We start from the raw sequence: 26,352 nt of genomic DNA on the forward strand, positions 1-26,352 counted from the left end.
TAGCTCAGTCCAGTGGGACAGTATTATTATTGTTTCTAGCTATGAATCATTCTCTTGCATTGAGGTAGCACTTTGTCATCTGCAAAATAGCACAGTACAGTATGAAGAATATTGGATTTGGAGTTAGGAACCGGGTTCAGATCCTGCTTCTACCATTTTTTTTGCTACATGATCTTAGGCAAGTCACTTAAATTCTCCAGGCCTTAGTTTCTTCAACTGAAAAATTAGGCAATTGGAGTTGGTGACCACTAAGACCACTAAGGTCTCTTCCAACTCTCAGTAAATGATTTTATGAAAGCGTGATTTTTGGTACTTCTCAGTGGGACCCTGTGACGCAGGAGTATATCCAAGGACTTGGGCCTAGACATTTTGCAGTGAATATAGCTAAGGTCCGTGAGTATCCACAGTGCAAGAAAACATATGGAGCCTGTTTGGGGCCTGCTTCCAGGATAACCGATGTAATGAAAATATCAAACAAAGAAAGGCAACTTCACAGTCATTATTCTTTAAATACTCAACCCTCTCAGATCTTAAAAAGGTGACTTTTGAAACGAGAGTGCTCCATCACAGACTTTTAGCCAGTTGGTTGTTTACTAAGACTTCTTGATATTTTTCCTGCTGATGTCACACTCTTTATTTCAACTTATTCTTGAACACCTGCATCTTGTCTAGAAATGGTATGATCTCATCTCTTAATATCTAAATATCTTTCTTTTATCTGGTAAATCTGGGCCCAGAATACCAGAATGTTAGAGGGGGAGAGGTCATTAGAGCACATCTCCAGAGGTTCTTAATCTTTTCTGTGTGTCATGAACCCCCTTAGTATGTCGCAAAACCTATGGATCCCTTCTCAGTATTGTTTCTAAATGCATAAAATAAAATATATAGGTTAATCCCTTCATTTTAGATTAAGAGGTTTAAGTGACTTTACTGACCATTTGCTCCCTAATTAGTGATTGGCAGATCAGAGATTTGAATCATTCGAATCCATTCCAAGACCTCATCATTTTACATTTTACTAGGGGCCATCTCCAGTTGTCCTGATCTATATCTTACCACTGAACCCAGATGGCTGTGGAGGAGAGAAAACGAGGCTGGTGACTTTGCACAGCCCTTTCTCACTTAAATCCATTTCATCGCAAGTCACAATATCACCTTCCTGATGTCATGGTCCTCTTTGAGAACAAAGGACAAACAACATCAAGACCCCACAGTAAATGGCAGAGTTGCTGACTCCAACCCCAAAAGAGAGACCCTATAATGATGACCACAGCCACTGTCAAGAGCAGATTTCACATAAACTTAGTATAACAAGCATAGGTGTGTACAGCATAGTCCATTGGGTATACACTAAAGGAATTTTTAAAAAGGTCAACAGTTATTGAAAATTCAGTTACAAAGGACATCAGATGAATTAAAGAAACTAAAACAGCAAATGTTTTTTCAAATAAACTTTAAAATACTAACTTAATGATATTTAAAATATTAGAGATTTGGGGGCATTGGTTTTTTAGGAGAAATTAGGGTGAGCCTTGGAATATAAGGTAACATTCCATCCATCAGTCTGTTCAGCCCCTCTTACAAGCCCTCACCAGTACTATCTTAATATAAGAAGAATCCTTATTAGGGACAGTCTTTATTCTAATGTGATCTGGGCTCTCCATGCCAATCATATACAAAGAAAGTCTCATCAGAACTCATCAGTTCTGAGGTTCTCAAGGCATCCTATTCAATATATCACTTATATTAAATAAAGAGAATAAAACTGATCAAATCATTCCTCCTAAGACTTGAATGGTCTTCCAGAAATCTTTGAGTCCAATCCCATATCTCCAGTTAGGACTATTCTTGACACATCCCAGTTAAATGGCTGTTATTAGACTCTATTAAAGGTCTTCTACACCCTCCTTGTTTCACTCAGTGTCTCAGAAGCATCTTTTTTGGGGGAAGGAGTTTGAGGGTTTCTTTCTTTTTTAATGTCCAATTCTGTGCCCAAACCCTCCTGATCTAGTCAGTGCATTTTCATAATGGTGGATTAGCTTTAACGTCAATAGAATGGTGCAAAGGGCCCAGGTCATGACTCTAATTCCCTATGCTGGATCAATTAGCTTTGCTGTATTCCACAATAATGATTACTTTGGGTAGTTGATAAAGCCCTGATACATGAAGAAATCTTTCCCCCATACCTCAAGTGTCAGAGTTTCATCCCTTTAGCTTAGGATTGATCCCTGTTGAAATGCAAATCCCTCTCAGAAGGGTAAAACTTTAAGCTGTTATCAGTCAATTATACCTTAATGTGATTTAGTATGAATGAAAGATCTAAGAACAGCTTTTAATAAAGGAGTTGAAGAATGGGAATAATGGTATAGTATGGAAAGAGCCCTAGGTCTTTCTAGGGTACATATGGGGGGAGTAAGACATGGAAACCACCTCATCAGTAAAGGGGTAAAAGGGAAGAGGTAAGAGACCTGGGGCACAAAAGATATAATTTGCCACTTTCTTTAGAGCATCCTTTTATTTTTCTCTCTTTTCTAGGCTGTTTAGTGCAATTTTAGAACAAGCAACCAAAGCAGATGGGGCAAATGCATTAGGAGGAAAAGGGGCTGGATTTGATGTAAAGGCCCTGAGGGCTTTCCGAGTACTGCGACCCTTACGTCTGGTATCTGGAGTGCCAAGTAAGTATGTTTAAATACATATGTGCATGCATCCATGTAAAACCAATATTATGATTACAGTACTTTTGCTAGCATCTGGGACAGTGAGGATTGAGAGGAAAATGGAATGAATGCCTGGCAAGCAGAGGCAGCTGTGTCTTCTGCTAGCTTGGATGGGGATAAGGATAGTTACTGGCTAAGAGATACTTTCAGTGGGAATTCAACATCGAATGAGTAGAGTGAGGAGAGGAAGAGAATCAGCAAGCCAGCATCTTGAGGCCAGTTTTTCACTCAGGAGAAGGTTAACATTAAAATCTGAAAGATGAAGAATCCAGTAGCAAACTAGGAAATGAGGACACGCCAGGTTCAGAGATCTGGTTCCAAAATAAAGAGGTGACTTTTTTTTAACGGGTTGACATCATTGGCTAAACTCAGAGGGCCAATGATCCAGTGCTCCTTTTCTGTGTTTGTCAGTTCCCATCCTGCTTTTGGATTAGCAGTTAACAAAGAAAAGGCTACAGAAACTTTACCACCCTCTAACCCCTACCTTCTATTTCTTCCCAATCCCCCCTTAATTCTAATGCCCTCTCTCTGTTGATTAATTCTCATTTATCCTCTATATAGCTTGTCTGTACATAGTTGTTTGAATAGTGTCACTCCCATTACATTGGGGAAGTCCTTGAGGGCAGGCTCTGTCTTTTGACTTTCTTTGTATCCTCAGCACTTAGCATAGTGCCTGCTTAGAAGATACTTAAATGTTTACTGACTGACTGACTGACTTTATTGACCAGTCCCAGGTCATTTCTGTATAGGACACAATTTTTATTTAAGTAGATTTTCCAAAAGTGATTTCTCTTGCTTAAAACAAACAATTCAGAATTGGGAGTTCTGTAGTCTGAGTATAAATGTCAGCCCAGCTTATATGACCTTGGACAAGTCAGTTGACCTCTGTGGGGTGTCTTCATCTATCAAAGAAATGGTCATGGGGCAGCTAGGGGCACAGTGGATAGAACACCAGCCCTGGAGTCAGAAGGACCTGAGTTCAAATGCAGCCTCAGACACTTGACACTTAACTAGCTGTGTGACCCTGGCCAAGTCACTTAACCCCAATTGCCTCACCAAAAAAAGAAAGAAAGAAAGAAAGAAAGAAAGAAAGAAAGAAAGAAAGAAAGAAAGAAAGAAAGAAAGAAAGAAAGAAAGAAAGAAAGAAAGGGTCCTATGGTCTTACAACTGCTCCAGTACTTTCCAGTTCAGTAGCTAGAAATCTCATGATATACTAAAATATAACCTGGAATCAACTATTGAAAAAGCTAGAATGAATGAATGAATAAAGCCTTTATTAAGCATGCCAAGTAGTATGCTAAGTGTTGGAGGGACACAACTAGAAGAACAAGACATTCTTTGCTCTCAAGGTGCTCACATTCTAATGGGGGTGGGAAACAACACATATGAAAGGTTTCAGCTGCAAATCAAATGGGAAAAGTTCCATGGTCCTTAGGGTATAGGGGCAAAGCAGATGGTAATGTCTTCTGTTTCTTGCAACATCATAGTTGTCCCAAGTTGTCCTGCCCCACCCAGTCATCCCAGATAACAAATGGTATTTTTAGAGAAGAAAAAAATCAGCATAATTGATCAATATATTGGAAAATGTCCAAAACTATATGCAATGTATAATGCCTGTGGACCTCGATGCTTCTTTTTAAATGTCATTTCCATGGACAAAATTGTATCAAATTCTGATACAGAGCAATTTGAGAGTACGGGTGACTGGTGACAAAAATTTTCCTTTCCTGTTCTTCAGTAGCTGTGGATGTAGCACCCATAGGAAAAATTGCCAGGCTGCATCTCCACAGGGATTGCTTCCCAAGATGGTGGTTGAGGGCACTGGCATAGAGGCAATGCTATTCCCAAGGCTTGGGCCCAGGGTCCTGGGGAATCTCTAGCAGAGTCTGAGGAGATATGGCCATCAATATGGTGGTAGTGGTTTGATGTGGCTGGCACAAACTGCCTTTGGTCTCTTCCTCAGGTGCTTTAGCTGCTTCAGCTAGGTTGACTTGTGTGCCATGTATATAGCAGTTAGTTGATAGTGGGTGAGGATGGTTGGCCCCTCCTCCACAGGAGTTGCTTCCCCAGATGATGGTGATGAGGGCTAGTTCAGAAGCAGGACTAATGAGCTGGAGGGGTGGCATGTAGGGGCTGCCACTCCCCTGTAGGTAGCAGCTAGGTAGCAGTTGGTCAGCAGTTGTTGCTGGTGATGGTGCAGAAGGTGGGCTCCTTCACAATGATTTGATGGATTGGAGAGCTTGGCTGAAAGTAAATCTAGTAACCTACAGGGTAATGCTATTCCCAAGGCTCTTGGGCTCAAGGTCCTAAGCTGACTCCATCAATGTCTGAGAGGAGATGTAGTTGAGGTGGTGGTTTGAGCTGATCACACATACTGCTTCCTGAAAGTGTCTTTGGGTGTCTTACTGCTTCAAGCTGGGTTGACTTACTTGCCCTATATGGGACAGTTGGTTGATAGTTGGTGGGAATGACTGAGAAGGACAAAAATAGCAGTGAAATGTCTAAATGAAGCCAACCTTTATACAGAAAACAAGCATATGACATGCTGGGTCACTCTAGTGGGTCTAGAATACAAACTTTTTAAGGGTAAAGGTCATATTTTATGCTACTCTCATAGTTTGTAGTTCCTTCTCTAATTACTTTATATTTATTAGTATTCAGTCTCTTTATTTTTATTTTGTATATATTTGTATATGCACTCATTGCTTCTACTGCTTAAATGTAGTAAGCTTTAATGTAAAAGAGGAATTAGTTCATCCTTTATCTTTGTATACCTAGGATGGCAAGAGGCCCTTAATGAATGCATGTTGATTGATAATGACTGATTGAAGAAAAGGAGGGAAAACGGGAGGGAGGGACCATCACAGGTAAAAGACTTTATGGCTTACAACATCCATCAGCAGAAGTACACTATATGATTTTTGCAGTCTTAAGGATGAATTCAGGGAAGAAAGACATGCTATTAATTGCCAGATCCCAAATTGTTTCATCTATGGAAATGAATTATTTTATAATCACTAGGGTCTTTTTAATCATTGTGTCAAGGTGAGCCAATAGACCAAAACCAAGTGGGTAGAAGTAGAAGGGACAGAGGTCATAGAAGCTGAGGACTTTGTACAGAGCTTAGAAGATCATGTATTAAAGCACTTGCTGTGTCAGTTATAGGGATTATTGATTAACTCTAAACTTAGGCCAACAAGGCTATAATGGGGAAGATGAGCTTCATTCTACATTGTATTGAGTAAAATGGATTAGGAAAAAGGTTGTTTCTGTATTTTGAGTATCACTAAAGACTAGACTTAGTAGATCGAGGAGACAGATTCTGAGTCTTTCAAGTCTGTCAGTCAATAAATAAGTATCTGGTATCCACACTTACATAGTCCTGTACCAGGCACCAAGGGTACATAATAATGAATAAATGCATATTGGCATTTAAGGAATTTACAATCTTAAAAATAGATTTTTTTTTTTTGCAGGGCAATGGGGGTTAAGTGACTTGCCCAGGGTCACACAGCTAGTAAGTGTCAAGTGTCTGAGGCCGGATTTGAACTCAGGTACTTCTGAATCCAGGGCCGGTGCTTTATCCACTGTACCACCTAGCCGCCCCAAAAATAGATAATTTTTTTAAAAAAATAGATAAATTAGGCAAACAAATGCATTTAAAAGAAATATGAAACTACAGTAAATACTAAAGTGCATTAAATGGAAGGGATGGCTTGGAGAATGTATAATACTCAGCAGGTGAAACTTTCTGAAACAATAACCTCAAACTACAATGTAAATGATGATGGAGGGGCCACATTCAGTCCTTGAGCAAGACTCCATTGTATTTACTTCCTATAGAAGGTTAGTTAAAAAGAATCTTAAGAATAATCCAGGGGCAGCTAGATGGCGCAGTGGTTAAGCACCGACCCTGGATTCAGGAGTACCTGAATTCAAATCCGGCCTCAGAGACTTGACACTTACTAGCTGTGTGACCCTGGGCAAGTCACTTAACCCCCATTGCCTGCAAAAAAAAAAAAAAGAATAATCCAGACCAACCAGTTTAGAAATAAGGAAAGTACAACCTTTAGTCTCCTTAAAATGTTCTCATCAAGATTATGAGGTAATGAACCCACTGGCCCATCAGATATGCAGTTTTAATTTGGCATTCAGTGGGATGGTACCAATAACCCTATGGAGTCAGAGGTGTTCTTGAACACATGGCTTCATGCTTAGAGTCAGTGTTTGTTCATATATTTTATAGGCCAATAATAAAGAATGCTCATTTCAGTGACTTAACACTTCTAGCTGTAGCAAAAAATATTTTTCCCCTTTTGTGGCCAACCTTCTGGAAAAACAGCAGGCCAAATAGCATTTGACCCGACAAATACTTCCTTATGAGAAGAGATAAGGATGAAAGAGAGAATCTGTGTAAAAATACTGAAATAATTTTTGTATGGCCTTGGGGTTTTGCCTAGTAGAAGACTGAAGGTGATAAATCTAGCAATTCCTAACCCAACTGGAGAATACCACACACAAACCAAACTACTTCCTAAATACTTTCTGCTTCCTTTTCTATCTTAATGCTATGAGGTGTCATGTATGGGGAATAGCAAGAAAGCTGGTATGGCCAGAGTACAAATTGCACGAAGGGATGTAGTGTGTGAGCAGACTGCAAAGGCAGAAAGAGACCAGATTGTGAAGAGCTTTAAATGCTGAACATAAGAGTTTATATTTGATCCTTGGGGTTCTTGGACCTTATTGAATAGGAGAATGATGTGGTCAAACCTGTGTAAGAAAATTATTTTGACAGCTGAGTGGAGGATAAATTAAAGTTTGGTGGGGGGAGGCTTGGAGGAATCGAGATTAATTAGAAAGCTATTAAAATAAACTAAGCAAGAGGTGATGAGGGACTGAACTCAGATGTTGGTGCCCTAAGAGGAGAGAAAGGGCTAGATGCAAGAGATGTTGTGGAGGTAGAAATGGCATGTTTTGGCAAATGATTGGATAGTGGGATGAGGGAGACTCGGGAGCTGAAGATGCTAGGCATGTTACAAATCTGGCTGACTTTAAGGATTGTGGTGTCCTCAATAGGAATAGTGGGGTTCAGAATGGTAGTGGGTTTGGGGTGGAGAAAGGGGAGGGGAAGATAATGAGTTCTATTTCAGACATGCTGAGTTTAAGATGCCTATAGATATGAGGTTTGAAACATATAATAGGCAGCTGGTGATGTAGTACTGGAGTTCAGGACATAAACAAGGGCTAGAAATATAGATCTGGGAGTTATCTGCATAGAAATGATCATTGAGGCCATGGGAACTAATGAGATTACTGAGAGATAGTAGCTAGGAGAGGAGGGAAAGGAAAAGGAGAGAAGAAGGAAGGGGAGGGAAATAGAAGCGAGAAGGAATAAAGGGGAAGAGAAGGGAGGAATGGGAAGGAGAGGAGAGGAAAAAAAGAAGAGATCAGAGAGCCTTAGAGTACAGCCACAGTTCAGAAATGTGACATGAATGATGAGTGAAAGCTTGTTGAGTCCAGGGACCCCAGAAACTTCAGATGGATTTGCTTGAGAAGGAGCAGCTCTTTCTCCTCGCATAACTGCACCCTGATCAGAAAGGATGTTTCCCACCTTCTCCCCTCCTTCCACCCTACTTCCCACTAAACTGAATTTGCCCAGGAATCAGAATTCCTGGTCACATCTCTGTTATCAGCACTACACGGTGCCCTCTATAGTTAAATAGCAATATTGCACACCAGAACAAATCATCTCATTAAAGCATTACTTCAAAATTCCAAAAGATATATGATGTCATTGGTGTGGCTAACAGCCCTCTCCACACCTCGGTAGACAGTCTTTATGAATTACTGTGGCCAAAAAAATTCCATCACCTGATAGCCGACCTTCTAGTAATAGGACCCTCCGGGATTAATTAGGTTGGTGCTCAGATAACAGACATCGCTCTGTCTGTATTCAAAGACTTTATAGCTTTGGTAAAAGCTTACAGAGGTTGTACTCCACTGTCTTAGCTTTTATGAGGCCAGGGTCACCTCCATGCCATATGGAAATATTGGAATAGAACTGCAGAGGTTTTCATTAAAGTGGTGATACTACTAACTAACCTTAGGCTCATTAGCCTTTTCACCTTTTCCAAAGCACATTTATAATCAGCAAGAATTCATTAAGCACCTACTGTGTGCCAGGAACCATGCCAGGTGCTGGAGATGCAAAACTGTGTCTGTTTCACTAAACTGAAATAGTACCTGCCCTCAAGGAGCTTATACTTTATCTACTGGTAATGTATATATACTCTTTGGATGGACTAATATCTTGGTTGGGTTCTGAAGGACATGACTCTATGCAAAAGGTTTCTGGTGTCCAAGAAATTTTTTTCTCATAAAATCAAATGAATCCTTGATCTCATCAATTTGGGATTTCCCTGTAACTGGAAATCAGAGCCCATCCTTACCTGTCCACCCTGTGCCATACTTGTATACATCCTCCCCTGATTTCATCACAGGCTTTCCTCAGTTTCATCTTACATTATGAGTACACTGGTGGAATACCCTGCTTTTTTACCTGTCATCTCCAATGAGTGGCCAGCCCATCCTGTCTTCCTATTATACATTTCTTTGATGACATCTTTTACTACTGCCCTTGTCACAGATTACTCATGGAGCAGTGGAATACAATGGAGACAGAGACAAACACATAAAGCTGAGATCACTGGCCTTTTCTGGTAAATTGGTGTACCCTAAATGTCATCATCACAGACCCAGGGGAAGGTTGCCATAATTCAGGAACCTAATAGAGCAAAGGGAAGGGTTGAAGGTCTATTAAACAAGATTCCAGGATCCACCAATAGATGATAATCTGATGCTTTTGAGCATCTTGAGCAAAGGCTACACCAATGAGGATCTGGCAAAATCTTGAATAATTGAAATCATTTTGTTTCATGGGCCCCATTTACAAGGTTGCACAATCAGTGAAGAAACAGCAGTTCCTCTGCTTACTGGCCATCCAGTTCTTTTACACATAGAAAGATACAGTTATAGAACTACAAAAATATGTATGATAAATCTCATGTCAAACCATAAGACATACTGTGCTATGAGCAGGTAACTGGTTCATGCATTTGTGGAATACTGAGTAAGAGGTGATCCTCTGTCTTCCATTTGCCATGTCAGAGATGTCAAACTGACTTAGATTTTTAAAATGTCAAATAGTTCTTTTAACTCTTACTTTTAAGAGTGGGGTGGGGGGAAGAGACATTTTGGCAGAGACTTATTTTAATAGCCGTTGAAAAGTTCAAAGCAATTAAGAAATATGTTCTACATCCCACACCTTTCAAGGGAGATGGAGAAGGATGTGTCATTTGCTTCTTCCATTGGTCTCTGGGTTGGGATAAATTCCTGCATGGTAGATAGTTCTGATACTGTAAATTCCTAGAGTCCTTTACTACCCTTTGAATACCCCAGGATATGAGATCATTCTTTTTAACTTCAGTCAATTAAAAAAAACCCAATTATTAAGTGCTTACTGTATGCCAGGCACTGTAGTAAGCACTGAGACTATAAAGGTAAGAGAAATATTTTGTACCTCTGAACAACAATTAATGTAACTAACAAAATGATCTACAACCAGATACCTTTATCAGATGAGAATGCCTCTTTTATTGTCTTAGGGATCAAGTGTGTAAACTGGCTGTGAACAATTCCAAGACAGCCATTGGATCAACTCATCAATCAAAGGTGTACACTAGGTTCAAGCAGTGAAGTGCTTTAAGAACCATTGGATGAAATCAGATGATGAGATGTTTTGGGACTGGTTGGAGGAATTAGACACACTTCTGTGCCTGTGTATGGCAGAGAAGCATATTTCAGCAAGTGCTTCAAGAGCTAAGCTTTGAGAGTGTTCTGAGGAGCCAATTCTTTCTGCTATAACAGAAGGCAGAAAGAAGGAAGGAGAGTGACACTGGCTCTGGGCATTTTTTTCTAACTGCCTCCTGGCTTCCTTAGTCCCAACTAAAATCCCATCTTTTACAGGAAGCCTTTCCCAAACCCTCTTAATTCCAATGCCTTCCCTCTGTTAATTATTTCCACCAGTGTCCTACACATAGCTTGCCTTATATGTATGTATTTGCATATTGTCTCCTCCATTAGATTGTAAGCTCCTTGAGGTCAGTGGCTGTCTTTTGACCCTTTTTATATCCTGATTGCTTAGCACAGTGCCTGGCACATAGTAGGTGCTTAATACATGTTTATTGAGTGTTATTGATTGATTTGTCCGATGTAAGCAGGCATAGGGAGACAGGAAGAGAGAGCTGAAGGGTATGGTACAGGGTTTTTCTAGAAGCATGCTGACCTTGGCATAGTCTAGCACCCAAACAGAAGTTGTACATCAGATCAAGAGGAAGTCTCATCACATGAGCCATACTGGGGCACTGCATTGGGGATAGATGTCAGCTGGCAGCTCTGCCACCCGCTACCCCGTTCTGAGTCACAGATCCAGGCCAACTGAGAGGTGGACCTATGCCAGGGGGTGGCAACCCGACTAGGGAGGCCCTGCACTGAGAAAGGAACATCGGTGTGACTCAGAAGCAAGTATGGCTCATGCTTCAGGAGCAACGAAGGGCCTCAGTTCCAGCAACTAGCTCAGCCTATGAATAACGAGGCCAGGAATCCCAAACCAGAGGAGAGCCTGTAATTCTGCCATGTCACTCTGAACCAACAGAGCTTCCTAGCTGGCCATTACAAACTGAGTACAGTAGCCTTCTATAGTTGTTCTGCCACATACTCGGATAACCACTAAGCTGTCTTGGCCTCAAGCTTCTCCATCTGCAAAATGAGTGTCATAAAGGGCTTCTTTTAGCTCCAAATCCAGAGTCCTGTGAGCTGTGACCCTGGACATGTCCTATAACCTTCCTCAGCTTCAGTTTCTTCATCTCTGAAATGGGGAAAATAAATACTCCATACACTGCCTAACTCCTGGAGTTGTTCTAAAAGTGCTTTTGAACCTGAAAGTGTCCTGTAAACAAAGGCCCTTATTATCTCCTTCCTCTAGACCTGACCATATCTCTCACAAGATTTTGCAGAAAACCTTTAGGAGGAAGCTGTAAAATCCCCTTTTCCCAGAGGTCACTATGGTGACCTTCACATAGCCCATATGATCAAATAAGATATTTGTAAAGTGCACAGCATGGTACCTGGCACAAATTAAGCATCTAATAAATGCTGATTCCTTCCTCCTGCCCTGTTGCCCTATGTCATAACCCACCCAACCTCCTACAGCACCAGGCCCTTTGGTCCTAGTTTTTCACTAGACAAATTCAAGAAGTCAAGTTAGTCTTCGGATGTTTTGTTCGGTGACCCACTTAGGCTAGGCAGAAGTGGCTCATTTCAGATCCCTAAGAAACCTAACCACTATTCAGCAAAATTAAACATATAGCACAGACTTCCTGTGCAGACTTTCAGCACATGATCTTATTCACACTTGGTGACAAGATGTTGGTAGTTTTGTTAGAATGGCGCCTTAATTAGAACCTATAAATTTCAGCTATAAAAGTTTGGAACTTACCTGTAGGACTGAAGTACTAAAGGGAAAGTACACTCATCTTCCTCTCTGCAGGGTTTTAGGGTTTAAGGAGGTATTACCCCTCCTTCCATCCCTCCATCCCTCTCCATCATGAAGTTGCATTACCTTCAGGAGGATTAGTAAATGGGTAATTTGCCAGACTGATTAGCAGATCCTGCAGATTCATCAGACCCTTGAGAGGTAATATTACAGCTATGAAACAACATGTCTGACTTCTTTTCAAATTGTTGTGGTTTCAACCTGGCCAAGGTACCCTGCTTGTAATTTATTCCTCAGTCAGTTTGGTCCAAAGCAAAGTTGCAATTACCGTTACTGCTCCCAGGAAGGGAATTTTATGGGATAAGAAAACAACCACGAGTTCTACTGGTGCTGTATGACTTTGTGTCATGGACTACTATGGCAGCTAAAGAATGAAATCTGAAGGTCACCAAGAGGGCAATGAAAAGGTACATGGTGGGTCTGAGAAATCTATAGCCCATTACCAACCAAAAATTGCACAAGAGAAATGGCATTAAGGATGCTATCAGAGAAATATATAACTAGAAAAGAAAAGAAGGCAGGAGAGTCACTTAGTGAGAGCAAGGAATAACATGGAAAGCCCGCACACTCCATTAGTATCTGTGAGACATAAACAGATCAAGAACAAGGCTCTCGGCCCCTTGGGTGGATCCTTGCGAAGGCTTTGTAAGAAAACATGTACCAGGGATGTGTAGGATGAGTAGGCCCAGATAGATTGTGAGGGGAAGGAGTACCCACATTAGAGAGACAAAGAAATCCTCTTGATGAGAAGCACTCTGCAAAAATTCTCAGTAGATAGGTATCACCGCTTTGGTGTGTATATGGTGTCTCCTAAATCTCTGGTTTTTAAAAAATCTTCTTTCATAAATGAAGTGAGCAGTATTTAAACTCTGTTTAAAGATTGATTATTGTCATTTTCCATATGCATGCCAATATTGCCATAGGTAATCTGGTAGTATCACAGAATTTAGAGCTAGAAGGGACCATAGAAAAATTTCTAGTCCAATCTCCTCATTTTCAAAACAAACAGTATATGCCTAGAGAGGTCAGAGGACTTCTCCAAGCTCACACAGCTCCAAGTGGTGGTACTAGGATTCAAATTCAGGGCTCTTGACACCTCATCTAACACTTTCCCTTCCACTGTGTTGCCTCAATTTGAGGTAAGTGCTGACACAATGTCAAATTAATTTCCTTTATTACTTCTTGAATCAGTCATAGAAAATGAAAAGGTCAATGCCATTGTGATATGCATATTTTGTGCATGGCTAAGCCTTTTAGAATAGGCCATCTCCTTCCCTCACCTCCACCTGAGGGGCCCTACCTAAGGTTCCGAATTTGACACTTCATTTCTTAAGGCAGCAAAGACTTGATGGATGCCACTAAGAAAATTTAGACTTTACAAATTATCATTCATAGCACAAGTGACTCCTGTTTATTCATTTGTTTCATTCAACAAATGTTATTGTGTACATAAATACACAATATGCCTTTACAATATGCGTGAAGGCATTGTGCTAGGCTTAGACAAAGATATGCCCTGTCCCCCAGGCTCAAATCCTAGGTGTCATCCTTGACTCCCCATGTCCAATCTATTCCCAAGACCTGTTGATTTCACCTTTGCAACATCTCTCAAATATGCCTCTTCTTTTCTATGACCCTGCCATGGTGCAGCCCCTCATCTCCTTATGCCTGAACTATTGCAATAGCCTACTGGTTAGACAGCCTGCCACGTCTCCCCCTATTCCAATCCATCCTTCATTCAGCCACCAAAGTGCTTTTCCTAAAGCACAGGTCTGACTGTATCACCCCCCTACTCACTAAATTCCAGTGACTCCCTATGACTTCCAAGATTAAATATAAAATCCTCTCTTTAGCATTCAAAGTCCTTTATAACATAGCCTTATCCCAACATTATATTATTCTTATTCTTATATTCTTTATTGATTTCCTTTCCCCCGCCCCCACCAGTCTTCATTTCACTAATACTTGGTGTCCTTGTTATTCCTTGAACAAAATATTCCATCTCACATCTCCAGGTACTTTCAATGGTTATCCTCATCTCTTCCTCCTGACTTTGCTGGCTTTCTTCAAGCCCCAGCTAAAATCTTGTATCTGAAATTCATTCCACTGGGCAAGCTGAGGCTGGTGGGTCACTAGAATGTGAGACTCTGAGATGCAAATGGACTAAAGCAATCAGTTGTCCACAAGCATTCCAGCACTAATGTGGTGAGATCTTGAGAACAGGGTGGTACCAGGCTTCCCTGAAGAGGGGTAAAGCAGTGCAGGTTGGAAACAGAGCAGGTCAAAGCTTTTATGCCAATTGGCAATGGGATCAGTCTGTGAATTGCTACTGTACTCCCAACATGGGTGAGTCTTTAAAAATTGATATGAGGGTATTTTTTGTGCTGCCTGTCCTGGATACCTGACTTGCTGATAATAGTTCTGGATAGCAAGCATAAAACATATACACAAATAATTATACTAATGGAAGGCTGGTAGAGTTGGTTTCACTGTGTGCTTAAAACAATAAGAAAAATAATGTCATGGGTCAATTAATCATCTCATTTTGCAGTGCACATAAGTCAAGCAAGAAGACCACCAATAAAATCATTGCATCTTAGACATTAATATCTGCTCCAGGGGATGAAGAATTAGAAGTAGAGAAAGTTTACAGAGAATGGGGCATGATCCCACAAACCAAACTCAGGTGAAAATTTATAAAGGTCTGAAGGGAAGATAATTAGAACTTAGCCAGGACCATTCTCATCCTTCCTACTTAGCTGGGACCAGTCCTGCCCCAGAAGCTACTTAGAAGAGGGACCCAAATCTCAAAAAACACAAAAGAGAGAAAAACAGATTTGGAATACAAAAATATTAAAGCAAAAGAAATTCTGTCAGAAAAGAAAGGGAAAAACAATTATTTAAAAGAATATGATTTCTATGTAAGCCAAAATCTTTGACCTCGAAGACAGGATGCACAGGAACAATTTAAGAAACATAGGTCTCCCAGAAGAACATGACACAGAAAAAAAAAACTTGAACAAGTAAGAAAGAATGAAAGAAAACTGCCCAGAATTTCTTAATATAGAAAACAAAATACCAATCAAAACTCTTTAAATGCTAAGGTACATAATGGAATTCCAATAACAAACAACAAATCCTGCAAGCAGCCAGGAAAAAGATCTTCAAATCTAAAAGAAAAGAAATTCAAATAACACAAAACTATTCCACAGCCAGTAGAAACTACACAAGGGAATGAAATGGAATAAGCCAAAAAACAAAGCTCAAGGGACAGCTAGGTGACACAGTGGATAGAGCACTGGCCCTGGACTCAGGAGGACCTGAGTTCAAATCTGGCCTCAGACACTTGACACTTACTAGCTATGTGACCCTGGGCAAGTCACTTAACCCCAATTGCCTCACCAAAAAAAAAAAAAAAAAAAAAAAAAAAAAAAAAAAAAAAAAAAGCTCAAGATACAACCTTAAATGACCCACCCTACAAACTTAAGCCTAATCATCATCAACACCAACAACAAATGGACATTTAATAAGAGAAGGCTTTTGTTATCCCATTCTTCCTCCCATACCCCCCCAAAAAAACCCACATATGAACCAAATATCCAACTGGCAAATATTCTTTTTTTTTTTTAAGTGAGGCAATTGGGGTTAAGTGACTTGCCCAGGGTCACACAGCTAGTAAGTGTTAAGTGTCTGAGGCCGGATTTGAACCCGGGTACTTCTGACTCCAGGGCCAGTGCTTTAACCACTGCGCCATCTAGCTGCCCTGGCAAATATTCTAAACGATAGAAATACCAGAAAGGTAAATAAGTAGAATTACCAAGGAAAGAATAAGTAATAAAATAAATTACTCCCTATTTGGAGAGGTTGTTGTTGTTTTTTAGATACTGACCTAAAGTTGTTTGTTTGTTATTTTTTAAAATAACATCAACAAGGAGGGATCATCAGAAGATATAAGAACACATAATGAGGTGAAGATATTAAAAGAGAAATAGAACTAAAGGTGGAAGATGATCAAACCTGAGGTACCATGTACTGAACCAAGGGTCAGTCTACATATTTTGTGAGCCACATTTGCAGAATGGGAGAGTGCATAAATGGGGAGGGACTGTTGGAGAGCAGATAGGGGAACAGTGCTCCCTGGGTGGATAGTAAAGCAGATGATAGCAAAAAGAGGAGCTGCAGGTGAATGGAAGAGGTGGCAGAAAGGAGATTTTGAAATTGGGTCTCTTGACAGCCATCCCTGGGCTCTTTCTATTGTAAGCATGCTGCCTTTAAAGGGGTTTCTTTAGAGATAACAGTCATCCTCAGTATGAGCCTGAGCAGGCCAAACATTAGTGACATGTGATGACGGTATTTTCCAAGGCAGGCTAGAGCCCTCCATCAGCTTGAGATTCCAGGAAGCTGTGTTAATTCTAAGGAAGCCAGGCACTCCTAAACTAAGAGTTTTAAAGAGCCTGATAACTCCAAAGATATTGTCTTTCCCCAGAGAAAAGCAACAAGAAAGTGATCCACTGATCCCAGCTGACCTGCTCTGAGTCGTTTTTGCCATGAGAGAGTCAGAAGCCAAATCCCACTCTCAATGTTTGGATACCTAGGCTGGTTGTGTTTAGAGTAAGCTCATCCCTCCTCCTCAAATAACTTACATGCTTGAAATGGCTCAGAATCTATGCTCATCCTTTCTCAAATCACAGTGATTCCTCCCTCTTCCATCTTAGGCAAATATACTGTCTCTGTCTAATCCCTTCCCTACTTCAAATCAGGAAGTTGTTGTCCTTCCCCCTTCTTGGTCATTACTTTGTGGAATATAGCACTTGCTATCACAGATGAATTATCATACTAAAATCCAGTACTCTTGAGTGTTAGATGGGTCAAGGGTCAAGTTTAGTCAAGTCTAGTTTGGACCCTAACACTGTCTTCTTTTCCTTGGTGTCTCCATGAACATCATTGGATTAATAGTGAGGGTAGCACTGTGATGTAATGAAAAGAGTGCTTAACTTGGAGATAGGAGACCTGGCCCCAACACTTACTAGCTGTATGACCACAGACGCATCATTTACCATCTCTGAGCCTCAGTTTCTTTATTCATAAAATAGGGATACTAATACTTATACTATCTACCTTAAAGAGTGGTTATGAAGAAAGCAGCTTATAAATTTTAAAGCGATATATAAGTGGAAGTTATATTATCATAGATCATTGGATCATAGATTTAGAGTTGAGACTTTATTTTTTTCATTAATAGATTTGTTTTATTCAAATGCTACAACATAAGTCTCAAAGTACAAAAACTGTTGTTACATCACATTTGTATTTGATTTTAAAACAATGATCACCATATTAGAAACTAAACTTCCAAAACTAAATGCAAGTTGTTTCGCTGTTGTCCCTATCATATCTCCTGGTCCATTTCTGGAGACTTTAGAGACCTTCCAGTCCAGAGAAACTAAGAAACTCCCCTAAGAATTAGTAAGTAGTAGAACTAGAATTCGTACCCAGATCCTTCACCTCCAGATCCAGGGCTTTTTGCACCAAAGCCTTGAGGAATAATAAGAGCTACCATTTATACAGTGTTTTACGGGTTTATTCAGCATTTTGCCTATCTTTTCTCATTTGGTCCTCACCTACCCACAAGATCAGGCAGGAGATGAACAGTACAGCCAGTATTCCAGCTCAGGTTCTCTGACTCCAGACCTGATTCTCCAAGCAGCACAACACAAGTGCTGTAGATAATAGCTTCATAAATCTCAATCGAACATTGAGAATAGCAAAGCGGGGCTCAATTAAGCAAATAGGGAAAGTTCAGAGAAGCTCAGGTCTGATATGGGGCTTTTCTGCAGGCTTCTCAAGTACCAGAAACAGCATGGGATTATCTAAGAAAAATCAGTGTTGATCAGTGCTCAAGGTGTCACATAATAATGACTAAAAATTGATCTAATCACACAGGAACTCCACATATTTACTCAAGTACACACACATATTCCCCGGTGATGAAAACTGTCCTTTCTGATTTGAGAACAAAAAGTAGGTAGTGTGGCCTACGGTTGTGGGAAACCAAACACCAAAAGCAGGATTATTATTTACAGGGGCTCTCAGGCTTTGTGGCAATGTATTTCACTGATTAAGCCTCACAGGCGCCCAGTGAGACCAGTACATTAACCCTAATTTGCAGACAGGCAAAATGAGCCTGTGTTTACTCACAGCATCTGAAAGAATTGTTGAGCAAAGCTGCTCCCCAAGTCAAGGGATCCCAGAACTTGAGTGTCCATTGCTGATAAGGGAGGGCCCAGTTTGGGAGAATGGAGCAAGAATTCTTTATTCCTTCTATGGGAGATGGAACTTCCTGTTAGAGATTATCTAGGGACACACCCAGCAAGAGGCCAAGAAAACTTCAGTCAGCAGGGGACAGGGGAGGTCAGAAATATTGGGCCCTTTCCTTGGACATTAGGGTTTGGGATGGTAGCATTTAGGACTGAAAAGGCCCATAGAGGTCATCAATTTCAGTGTTTGTATTTTACTTATGAGGAAACCAAACCTCTGAAAGGTGAAGTCATTTGTCTAAGGTCACATAGCTGACCCAGGATTTGACCTTCAAATCCTGTGATCTTTTCCATTCTCTAAATAACTTGCTGCACTGGCTTGGAGAAAATGTCTCATAGTTTCATAAATTTAGAGCTAGAAGAGGCCTAGAGTTCTGGCTTTTTATTATTATTTTCCCGAGATGATAAATGAAATAATTAGCTGTCGGAAATGCATTATGGAATAGCAAGAATGGGAAACCTCAACATTGTGACAGTGCAAAGAGTTACATTTATAGGGATAGAACCTGACTTTAATTCCTCACGTGCTTTCCATGAAACCATGAGCAAATTCCTTCAGGATCTTATATCTGTTTCCCTAACTTTAAAAAGAAAAGATTGAATCAGATGTGTTCTGTGATTTCTCCCATATATGTAATCCACACACCTCCCATATCCCTCTTATATTTGATGATTCTCACTCAGTGCATCTGAGAAGCAATGTGGCACTGTGCAAAGACTACCTAGGAAACAGAAAATGACAAATTTCAGTCCCAAAATGGTCACTGATTAATTAATTCATGAATTAATCTTTGACAATTCATATCATTTCCCCCCAAGTAGGACTAAACAGCATAGTATCCCACTGTTGTGAGGACCTATGTCCTATTAATCATTCACTAGATTTTCATTAGTAGCATTCGACTTGGAAACAGGTAACCCCGTTTCAAATTCCAGCTCCAATGCTTATTAGTTGTGTTTTGTGGAGTTGTCTAATTTTTCTGAGCCTTAGTTTCCTAATAAGTAAAATGGTAATAGTAATAATTGCCCTACCTAACTCACAAGCTTGTTGTGAAGATAGGGCTTGTCCATTGTTATGTTGTTCACTGTTTATTGATATGACTCCTCCCTTGAAAGGGCTTGTTGCTGTTGTTCAGTGGTTTAAGTCATGTCTGACTCTTCATGACCCCATTTGGGGTTTTCTTGGCAAAGATACTGGAGTGGTTTGCCATTGCCTTCTCTAGCTTATTTCACAGATGAGGAAACTGAGGCAAACAGGGTTAAGTGATTTACCCAAAGTCACACAGCTAGTGGTGAGGTCAGATTTGAATTCAGGAAGATTCCTGACTCCAAGCCTGGTACTCTGTGCACTATGGTGCCACCTAGTTGTTCCTTGAAAGGGCTTACATATCTAATAGTGTGTCTAGCTTATTAATGATGTTCATTAGACATGGACTAATGCTAGCCAAAACTAAAATAATTGTGCTTAAATATAAAACCTTAGGAAAAAGAAAACTGAGCCTTCACAGGCTGGTACAATGGAAAGAATACTCTACAAGAGTCAAGAGGACCTGGGTTCAAATCTAGTCTCTGCCACTTACTACTTTTTTTGATCTTGAGAAAGTCATTTAACTTCAAAGGACTTCATTTCCTCATCTGTAAAATAAAGTGGTTGATCTAAGCAACCTCTAAAGGTACTTCCAGCTCTCAATCAGTAATTCCATGATCGAAGTAGCTTGATGATATAATGGATAGGTCAAATGTGACCTCAGACACTTACTAGCTGTATGATCCTGAATAAGTCACTAAACCCCTGTTTGCCTCAATTTCCTCAATTATAAAATGGGGATTATAACAGCATCTAGCTTGCAGGAGGGGATTGTAAACATTAGATAATGTAACATTTGCAAAGAACTTACCAGAGTGCCTGGCACATAGTAGGTACCCTGTAAATGCTTTTTCCCTTCCTGTCTCCTATCCCATGACCTCTGCTCCACTGCTTTCATTCCAATGTCTTATCATAGTGTAAAAGTGGCCCTTACGTTCTCAAAGGCTATGCTGATAGAGCCCAATTAATGCAAATCCTAGCAAGCTAAAAAGAAGAGCAGTAAGCACTGTCCTAGGCACAGAATCCATGCTTATCTTCTAGGGAACAACCTCCTTAAGCGAAGAGAAGTCCTCAACAGAGACTTGGCCACCAAGTGATGGATATGTTTGGCCACCGCAATTCACAAACTGCTCTCTACTGAAGCATGAAGGGGCTCTGATCTGAATTAGGAGGGCCAGAGTGCATCCATACTAATGGGATACACTAGTTCACTGGAGTATTGAAAAAGGTAATAATGAAGAGCCCTTGAAATGACTTGTGACATATAAATGCTAGAAGAGAAATGAGAAGAGAAGAAAATGAAGGGACAGAGAGATTTAAGTGCCTTGCTCAGTGTCCCAAGAAATGAGGAACATGCCTTAGTTCTCATCTCTTCCTTACTTTGCTCACTCACCCATTCTGCTGGGGATGTGTCAAGGAGCTACTCTACTGCTGAGAGTCCCCACCCCCACACGCAGAAGGGCCTAGAGAAAGAAAAACTTCAGAAACCCCCCCCCCAAAAAAAATCTATAAATTTGTTATCGGTTACAGGCCTCTCGGGGAGAGCCTGGAGAGAGAGGTGGGTGGTATGTGTGAAGCAGCAACTAGCATCCTTTTTCAAGACTTTAGGCAAAGAACAACCTTTTGAACTGGAGAGCTCCTTAGAATCTTGGAGGTTATCTGATTTATAGAATCACCGAATTTCAGAATTCAGCCATAACATAGACAAGAGTCCCTTCTGCAGCATACCAGACAAGCTGACATCCAGCCTTTGCCTGAGGACCTCTATTAAGGAGGTCTCAGCACCTCCTGAGGCATCCCATTCTACTTTAGACAGATGTATTTATTAGGAAGTTTTTTTTTTCATTATAAGCCCAAGTTTACCTCTTCACAACTGCCACTGATTATTTCTAGTTTTGCCAGCTGGAGCCAAGCATGTAAAAGCCTAACCTATTTTCCACATGCCCTTCAAATATTCTAACATGGCTGCTGTGTCTTCTCTAATACTTGTCTTGTACCAAGTTCCTCCAACTGATTCTCATGAGCTTGTGGCCATCCACCATACTGACCACCCTCCTCTGGATTCCCTCCAGCTTATCCACGTCCTTCCTGAGATGTGTTACCTGAACTGAATGCATAGTACTGCAGATATCTGATGACTGGAGCACAACTGATGAACGCTATATTTCTCGTTGTTTTAACCTAAGACTGCATTTCTGGCCGCCATAATCCTCCATCAATTCATGTTGGGCTTACAGCTCATTAAAGCCCTCGGACATTTTTCAGATGAACTGATTTCTAATTTGGTCTACCCACATCTCACACAGCTTTTATTTCTGAAGTTTTATTTCTGAAGCTTTCTTGAACCCAACTGTGACAGACAGGAGATAAGTGCAAAATTGTTGGAAAATCTGGCCATCTCTGAAATGTGTATACAAAGGCTTTCCCAGAGAGCCACCATATCCCCACTGCTCATCACCACCAAGGTGCTTAACCCACAAATTCCCAGACTCCTTCCCCTTCCCATTGTTCATAATGTACATAGCTGAAGGCACCAGGGCATTGGCCCTAGATTCATATAGATCTCAGAGTTTAATATAGAATACGCTTTAAAATTTAGTAAATAAGAAAGCCTCTCATGTTTACCCTCAAATCTTCTTCCCATATTTGGGACATTTCCCATCCTCAACCAAACAATTGCCTAAGACTTATACAATTGATTTTTTTAGTGACTAGGTGCTTTATTTAGAGAGTCAAGTAATTGTAAAGAAAAAACCGACACTTAGTAAAACTATAAAATAGCTGCTTCACCCAATAATCTCTCCCTCCATCTTCCTGAACCCCTTCACTACACAGGAAATGAGAGGAAAGATGTTGAGTATTTGAAATTTGCTGAGATCACCTCTGCAAACAGAGAACGTGGGATGGAAAGGAAGAGCCCCTGGGATTTGGGATCCAATCTCCCAACACTATCTAGGTTCCTGGTCCATCTCACTTCCCCAATGCCTGGGACCCATCCATGTCTGCTCCAGATCCCTACCACAATTACCATAGTTCTCCAGGATCCAACCCAACTCATCTGCCATAGCACCCAATCTTGACTGTAGCCACAGAAACTCAACAGGGTTTCAGGAGATACAGAGAGCAAGCTGCTAAATACTACTTGCCCACCAAGGTCTCTTAGTTTCTCAGGTCTCTCTGCTTTCAGTCATACGCAAAGAATAGCATGGAATAGTGGACTTAGAATTTACTTCAAGGGCAAAGAGAAGAAAAAACTTGATATTTGGGAAATGTACATAGACATATATTTCCTATATTTCCTGTGACTTTGCGGATCTATTCTACCCCTCTTTTCCCCCTCCCCTTAATCAACTTCCAGGGAGTATTAGAAATACCTGCTACACATAAATAAGACTTTCTATCTACCCCCTATTAAATTTCATCTTATTCAATTTGGTCCAACATGTTATCTTGTTGGATACTGAATTAGTTGTCTAGTATTTTAGCTCCCGGTTTTTTGTCATCTGCATATTTAATTAGCATATCATCTGTTCCTCTTTCCAAATCATTGATACAAATAACACAGGGCTGAGCAAAACTACCAGGCCACTAGAAGCCTCCTTCTGAGTTGACATCAAACCATTAATGACCATTCTCTGGATCCAAAAATTGAATCAATTTCAAATCCACCTCAAATTGTGCTATCATCTAGTTCATATCTCTCTAACTCATCCACAAGAGGGACATGAGAAATTTGATCAAATGCTTTCTTACAAGCTAGGCAAATTTTATCCATAGAATTCTGGTGGTCATCTGTAATTTTAGCAATTCTCTTAAAAAGAAAATGAGGTTAGACTGGCCGTGCCTGTTTTTGATGAAGCCTTGCTGTCTCTTCGTGATTCTGCTTTCTTTTCTAGATGTTCATTGACCTTCCCTCTAAGAATACATTTTATTATTTTGCCAGAAACCAGTCAAGCTCACTGGCCTATCATTGGCCACTTGCAATGAAAGTACCTCTTCATTTTCAGCATAACCTTCTAATTCTACAAATAAAGAAATAGGGTCAGAGATGTGATGTGATTTGGCCAGAGTTGGAGAATCACTGGAGGAGCTGCAAATAGAACCTGGCTTTCCTAGTTCCTAGCCAGTGTTCTTTCTGACTTACCATGCTCTCCTCAATTTATCCCGCATAGATCTTGCTTTTACAAAATTGTTTGAATGCCATCTTCTACCATTCAACTGTGATCTCCTTGAGGGTTTTGTATCCCCACCACTTAGCAAATAGGAGCTTCATAAATGTTTATTGACTTGACTATCTCTTAGAGTGAGAAAGTTTAGGTAAGAATATGCCAAGCAATCCATATTATAAGAAAGTACATAGCCAGGGCCCTCAAGTATATGTGAACATTGCTTTTTATCCTCTCAGTTAGGCATTCTAGAGCTAGGTGGCTCAGTGGATAAGGTGCCTGGCCTGGAGTCAGGAAGAATCACCTTCCTTAGTTCAAATCCAGCCTCAGACACTGACTAGCCGTGTGACCCTGGGCAAGTCACTTAACCCTGTTTGCCTCATCTGGAGAAGGAAATGGCAAACCACTCCAGTATCTTTGCAAAGAAAGCCCTGAATGGGGTCACAGAGAGTTAAAAACAACTGAAACAACTCAACAACAACAAAAAACACAAGGTATCCTAGAAGTCAGGCCAAGAAATCTTGTCTAGTAGTAGCCACAGGTTGGCAAATATAATCTTCTCTTTCTAATTTTTCACTTAATGGTGAGTTTGTTCCTCTTCGCTTATTTCAAGACTTCAAATTCTATGGGGCAGCTAGATGGCACAATGGGTAAAGCACTGGCCCTGGATTCAGGAGGACCTGAGTTCAAATCCAGCCTCAGACACTTGATACTTACTAGCTGTGTGACCCTGGGCGAGTCACTTAATCCCATTGCCCCACAAAAAAAAAAGACTTCAAATTCTAAAGGACTCATAATCATCACTGGAGTGATGGATGCAGCCGCTACATTCCTTAATAAACAGTCTTCATGAGTTGCTATGTCCCCTTCCCCCTGCAAAAAACGGTCGCCCAGTAATTAAGCCTATGGTACTTAAGGCTCTATGGACCTAGCAAGGTTCACGCCACAGATTTATAATCATCCCTGGGCACATATTCATACTTTAAGGCTTGGTAGACTCTTCTCCAACTTCTGGCATAGAATCAAGGACCACTTCCACAGCTTGATGAGACCCTGGAGGAGGAGGAAGAAGCAAGGGCAGGCTCCTTTTCACCTTCTTGCAATAAGCAGAAAGGAGAAGAGTGTGATCCATTGTTTCAAATGCACTTGGCTGTGTGTTCCTAACATTGACAATGCTCCTAACATTACTTATCAGGCTTATTTACTTATTATTTATTTATATAAGGTCCTTATGATTATTTTGTCCAGGACGTTTCCTTTTCACCTTAGAATCATAGAGGGGGAAAAAATGTGTCAGCTTGGAAGAGACCTTGCACGTCATCTGCCAGGCGGATTTGAAAAGGACAATGAACGCACTTATAGTCAGGACATTTTGGCTCAAATCCCAGGGGCAAATCGCATAACCTCTCTGGGCCTCAGCTTTCTTATCTGTAAAATCGATATTTTTTTCACCTGAAAAATAAACATTTTCTTATCAGTAAAAGGAAGATGATAGTGTCTGTATCACTTTTCTCAGAAGTTGCTATAAAGGAAACATCTAGGATCAAGATTTAAAGCTGAAATGGATTTTAGAGGTCACCTCAAACAACACCATCATTTTTGGGGGGCCAGACAATGAGGGTTACGTGACTTACCCAGGGTCACGTAGCTAGTAAGTGTCAAGTGTCTGAGGCTGGATTTGAACTCAGGTCCTCCTGAATCCAGGGAACCCCAAAATTTTAACAGATGAAGAAACTGAGATGCAGAAGAGTTTATGTCTTATCCAAAGTCACAAAGATAATGAGTAGCTGAACTAGAACTTGAAAATCAGGTTCACCAACCCCAAATTTAGTGCTTTGTAAAAATCTGAGCACCTATTATCTATTCCACTCCTTTCATTTTATAGGTGAGGAAACTGAGCCTCTATGAGGGGGAAATGATATGCCCAAGGTCACACAGCAAGTTAATGGTAAAGCTGGGGCTTGGACCCAGGTCTTCTGATTCCTCAGTCTCTTTCCATTAAGTTCACAGTTGTCTGATGAGAGCCAGTGGATGATGTTGTAAGACATTTCCACCCAAGAAAATGTGAACTCTAAATGGTTGAAGTCAGGAGCACTTATCTCCCTGAGTTCAAATCTAGCCTCAGATGCTTACAAGCTGTGTAACCCCAAGCAAGTCACTTAACCCTGTTTGCCTTAGTTTCCTCATCTGTAAAATAAGCTGGAGAAAAAAAGTGGCAGACCACTACAGTATCTTTGCCAAGAAAACCCCATATGGGTCTAACAAACATTCAGACATGACTGAACAAGACCACCACCACCATCAACAACAATAACAACAACCAGGTCTGTTTTAATGGGCTAGTATTTTAAGGCAGAATAGGAAAATAAGATCTGTGGTAACTCGAATCATCAGAACATTTTGTTTGAGACATTCAGGAGGCCCAGCAGGCTTCTAGTGCAAAAGTGACTCA

The 26,352-nt window shown here is 40.6% G+C and overlaps 1 protein-coding gene across 1 annotated transcript in view; it reads left to right on the top strand.

Annotated features, from left to right (window-relative positions):
* Positions 1-26,352, top strand: part of CACNA1C (calcium voltage-gated channel subunit alpha1 C) — an 833,272-nt gene that overhangs the window by 491,155 nt on the left and 315,765 nt on the right. The window contains 1 exon segment of the mRNA XM_043967623.1: positions 2,536-2,675. Within this exon segment, the coding sequence (XP_043823558.1) occupies positions 2,536-2,675 (140 nt within the window).

Source organism: Dromiciops gliroides, chromosome 5, assembly GCF_019393635.1.
Source record: "Dromiciops gliroides isolate mDroGli1 chromosome 5, mDroGli1.pri, whole genome shotgun sequence".
NCBI classification, from domain to species: Eukaryota; Metazoa; Chordata; class Mammalia; order Microbiotheria; family Microbiotheriidae; genus Dromiciops; species Dromiciops gliroides.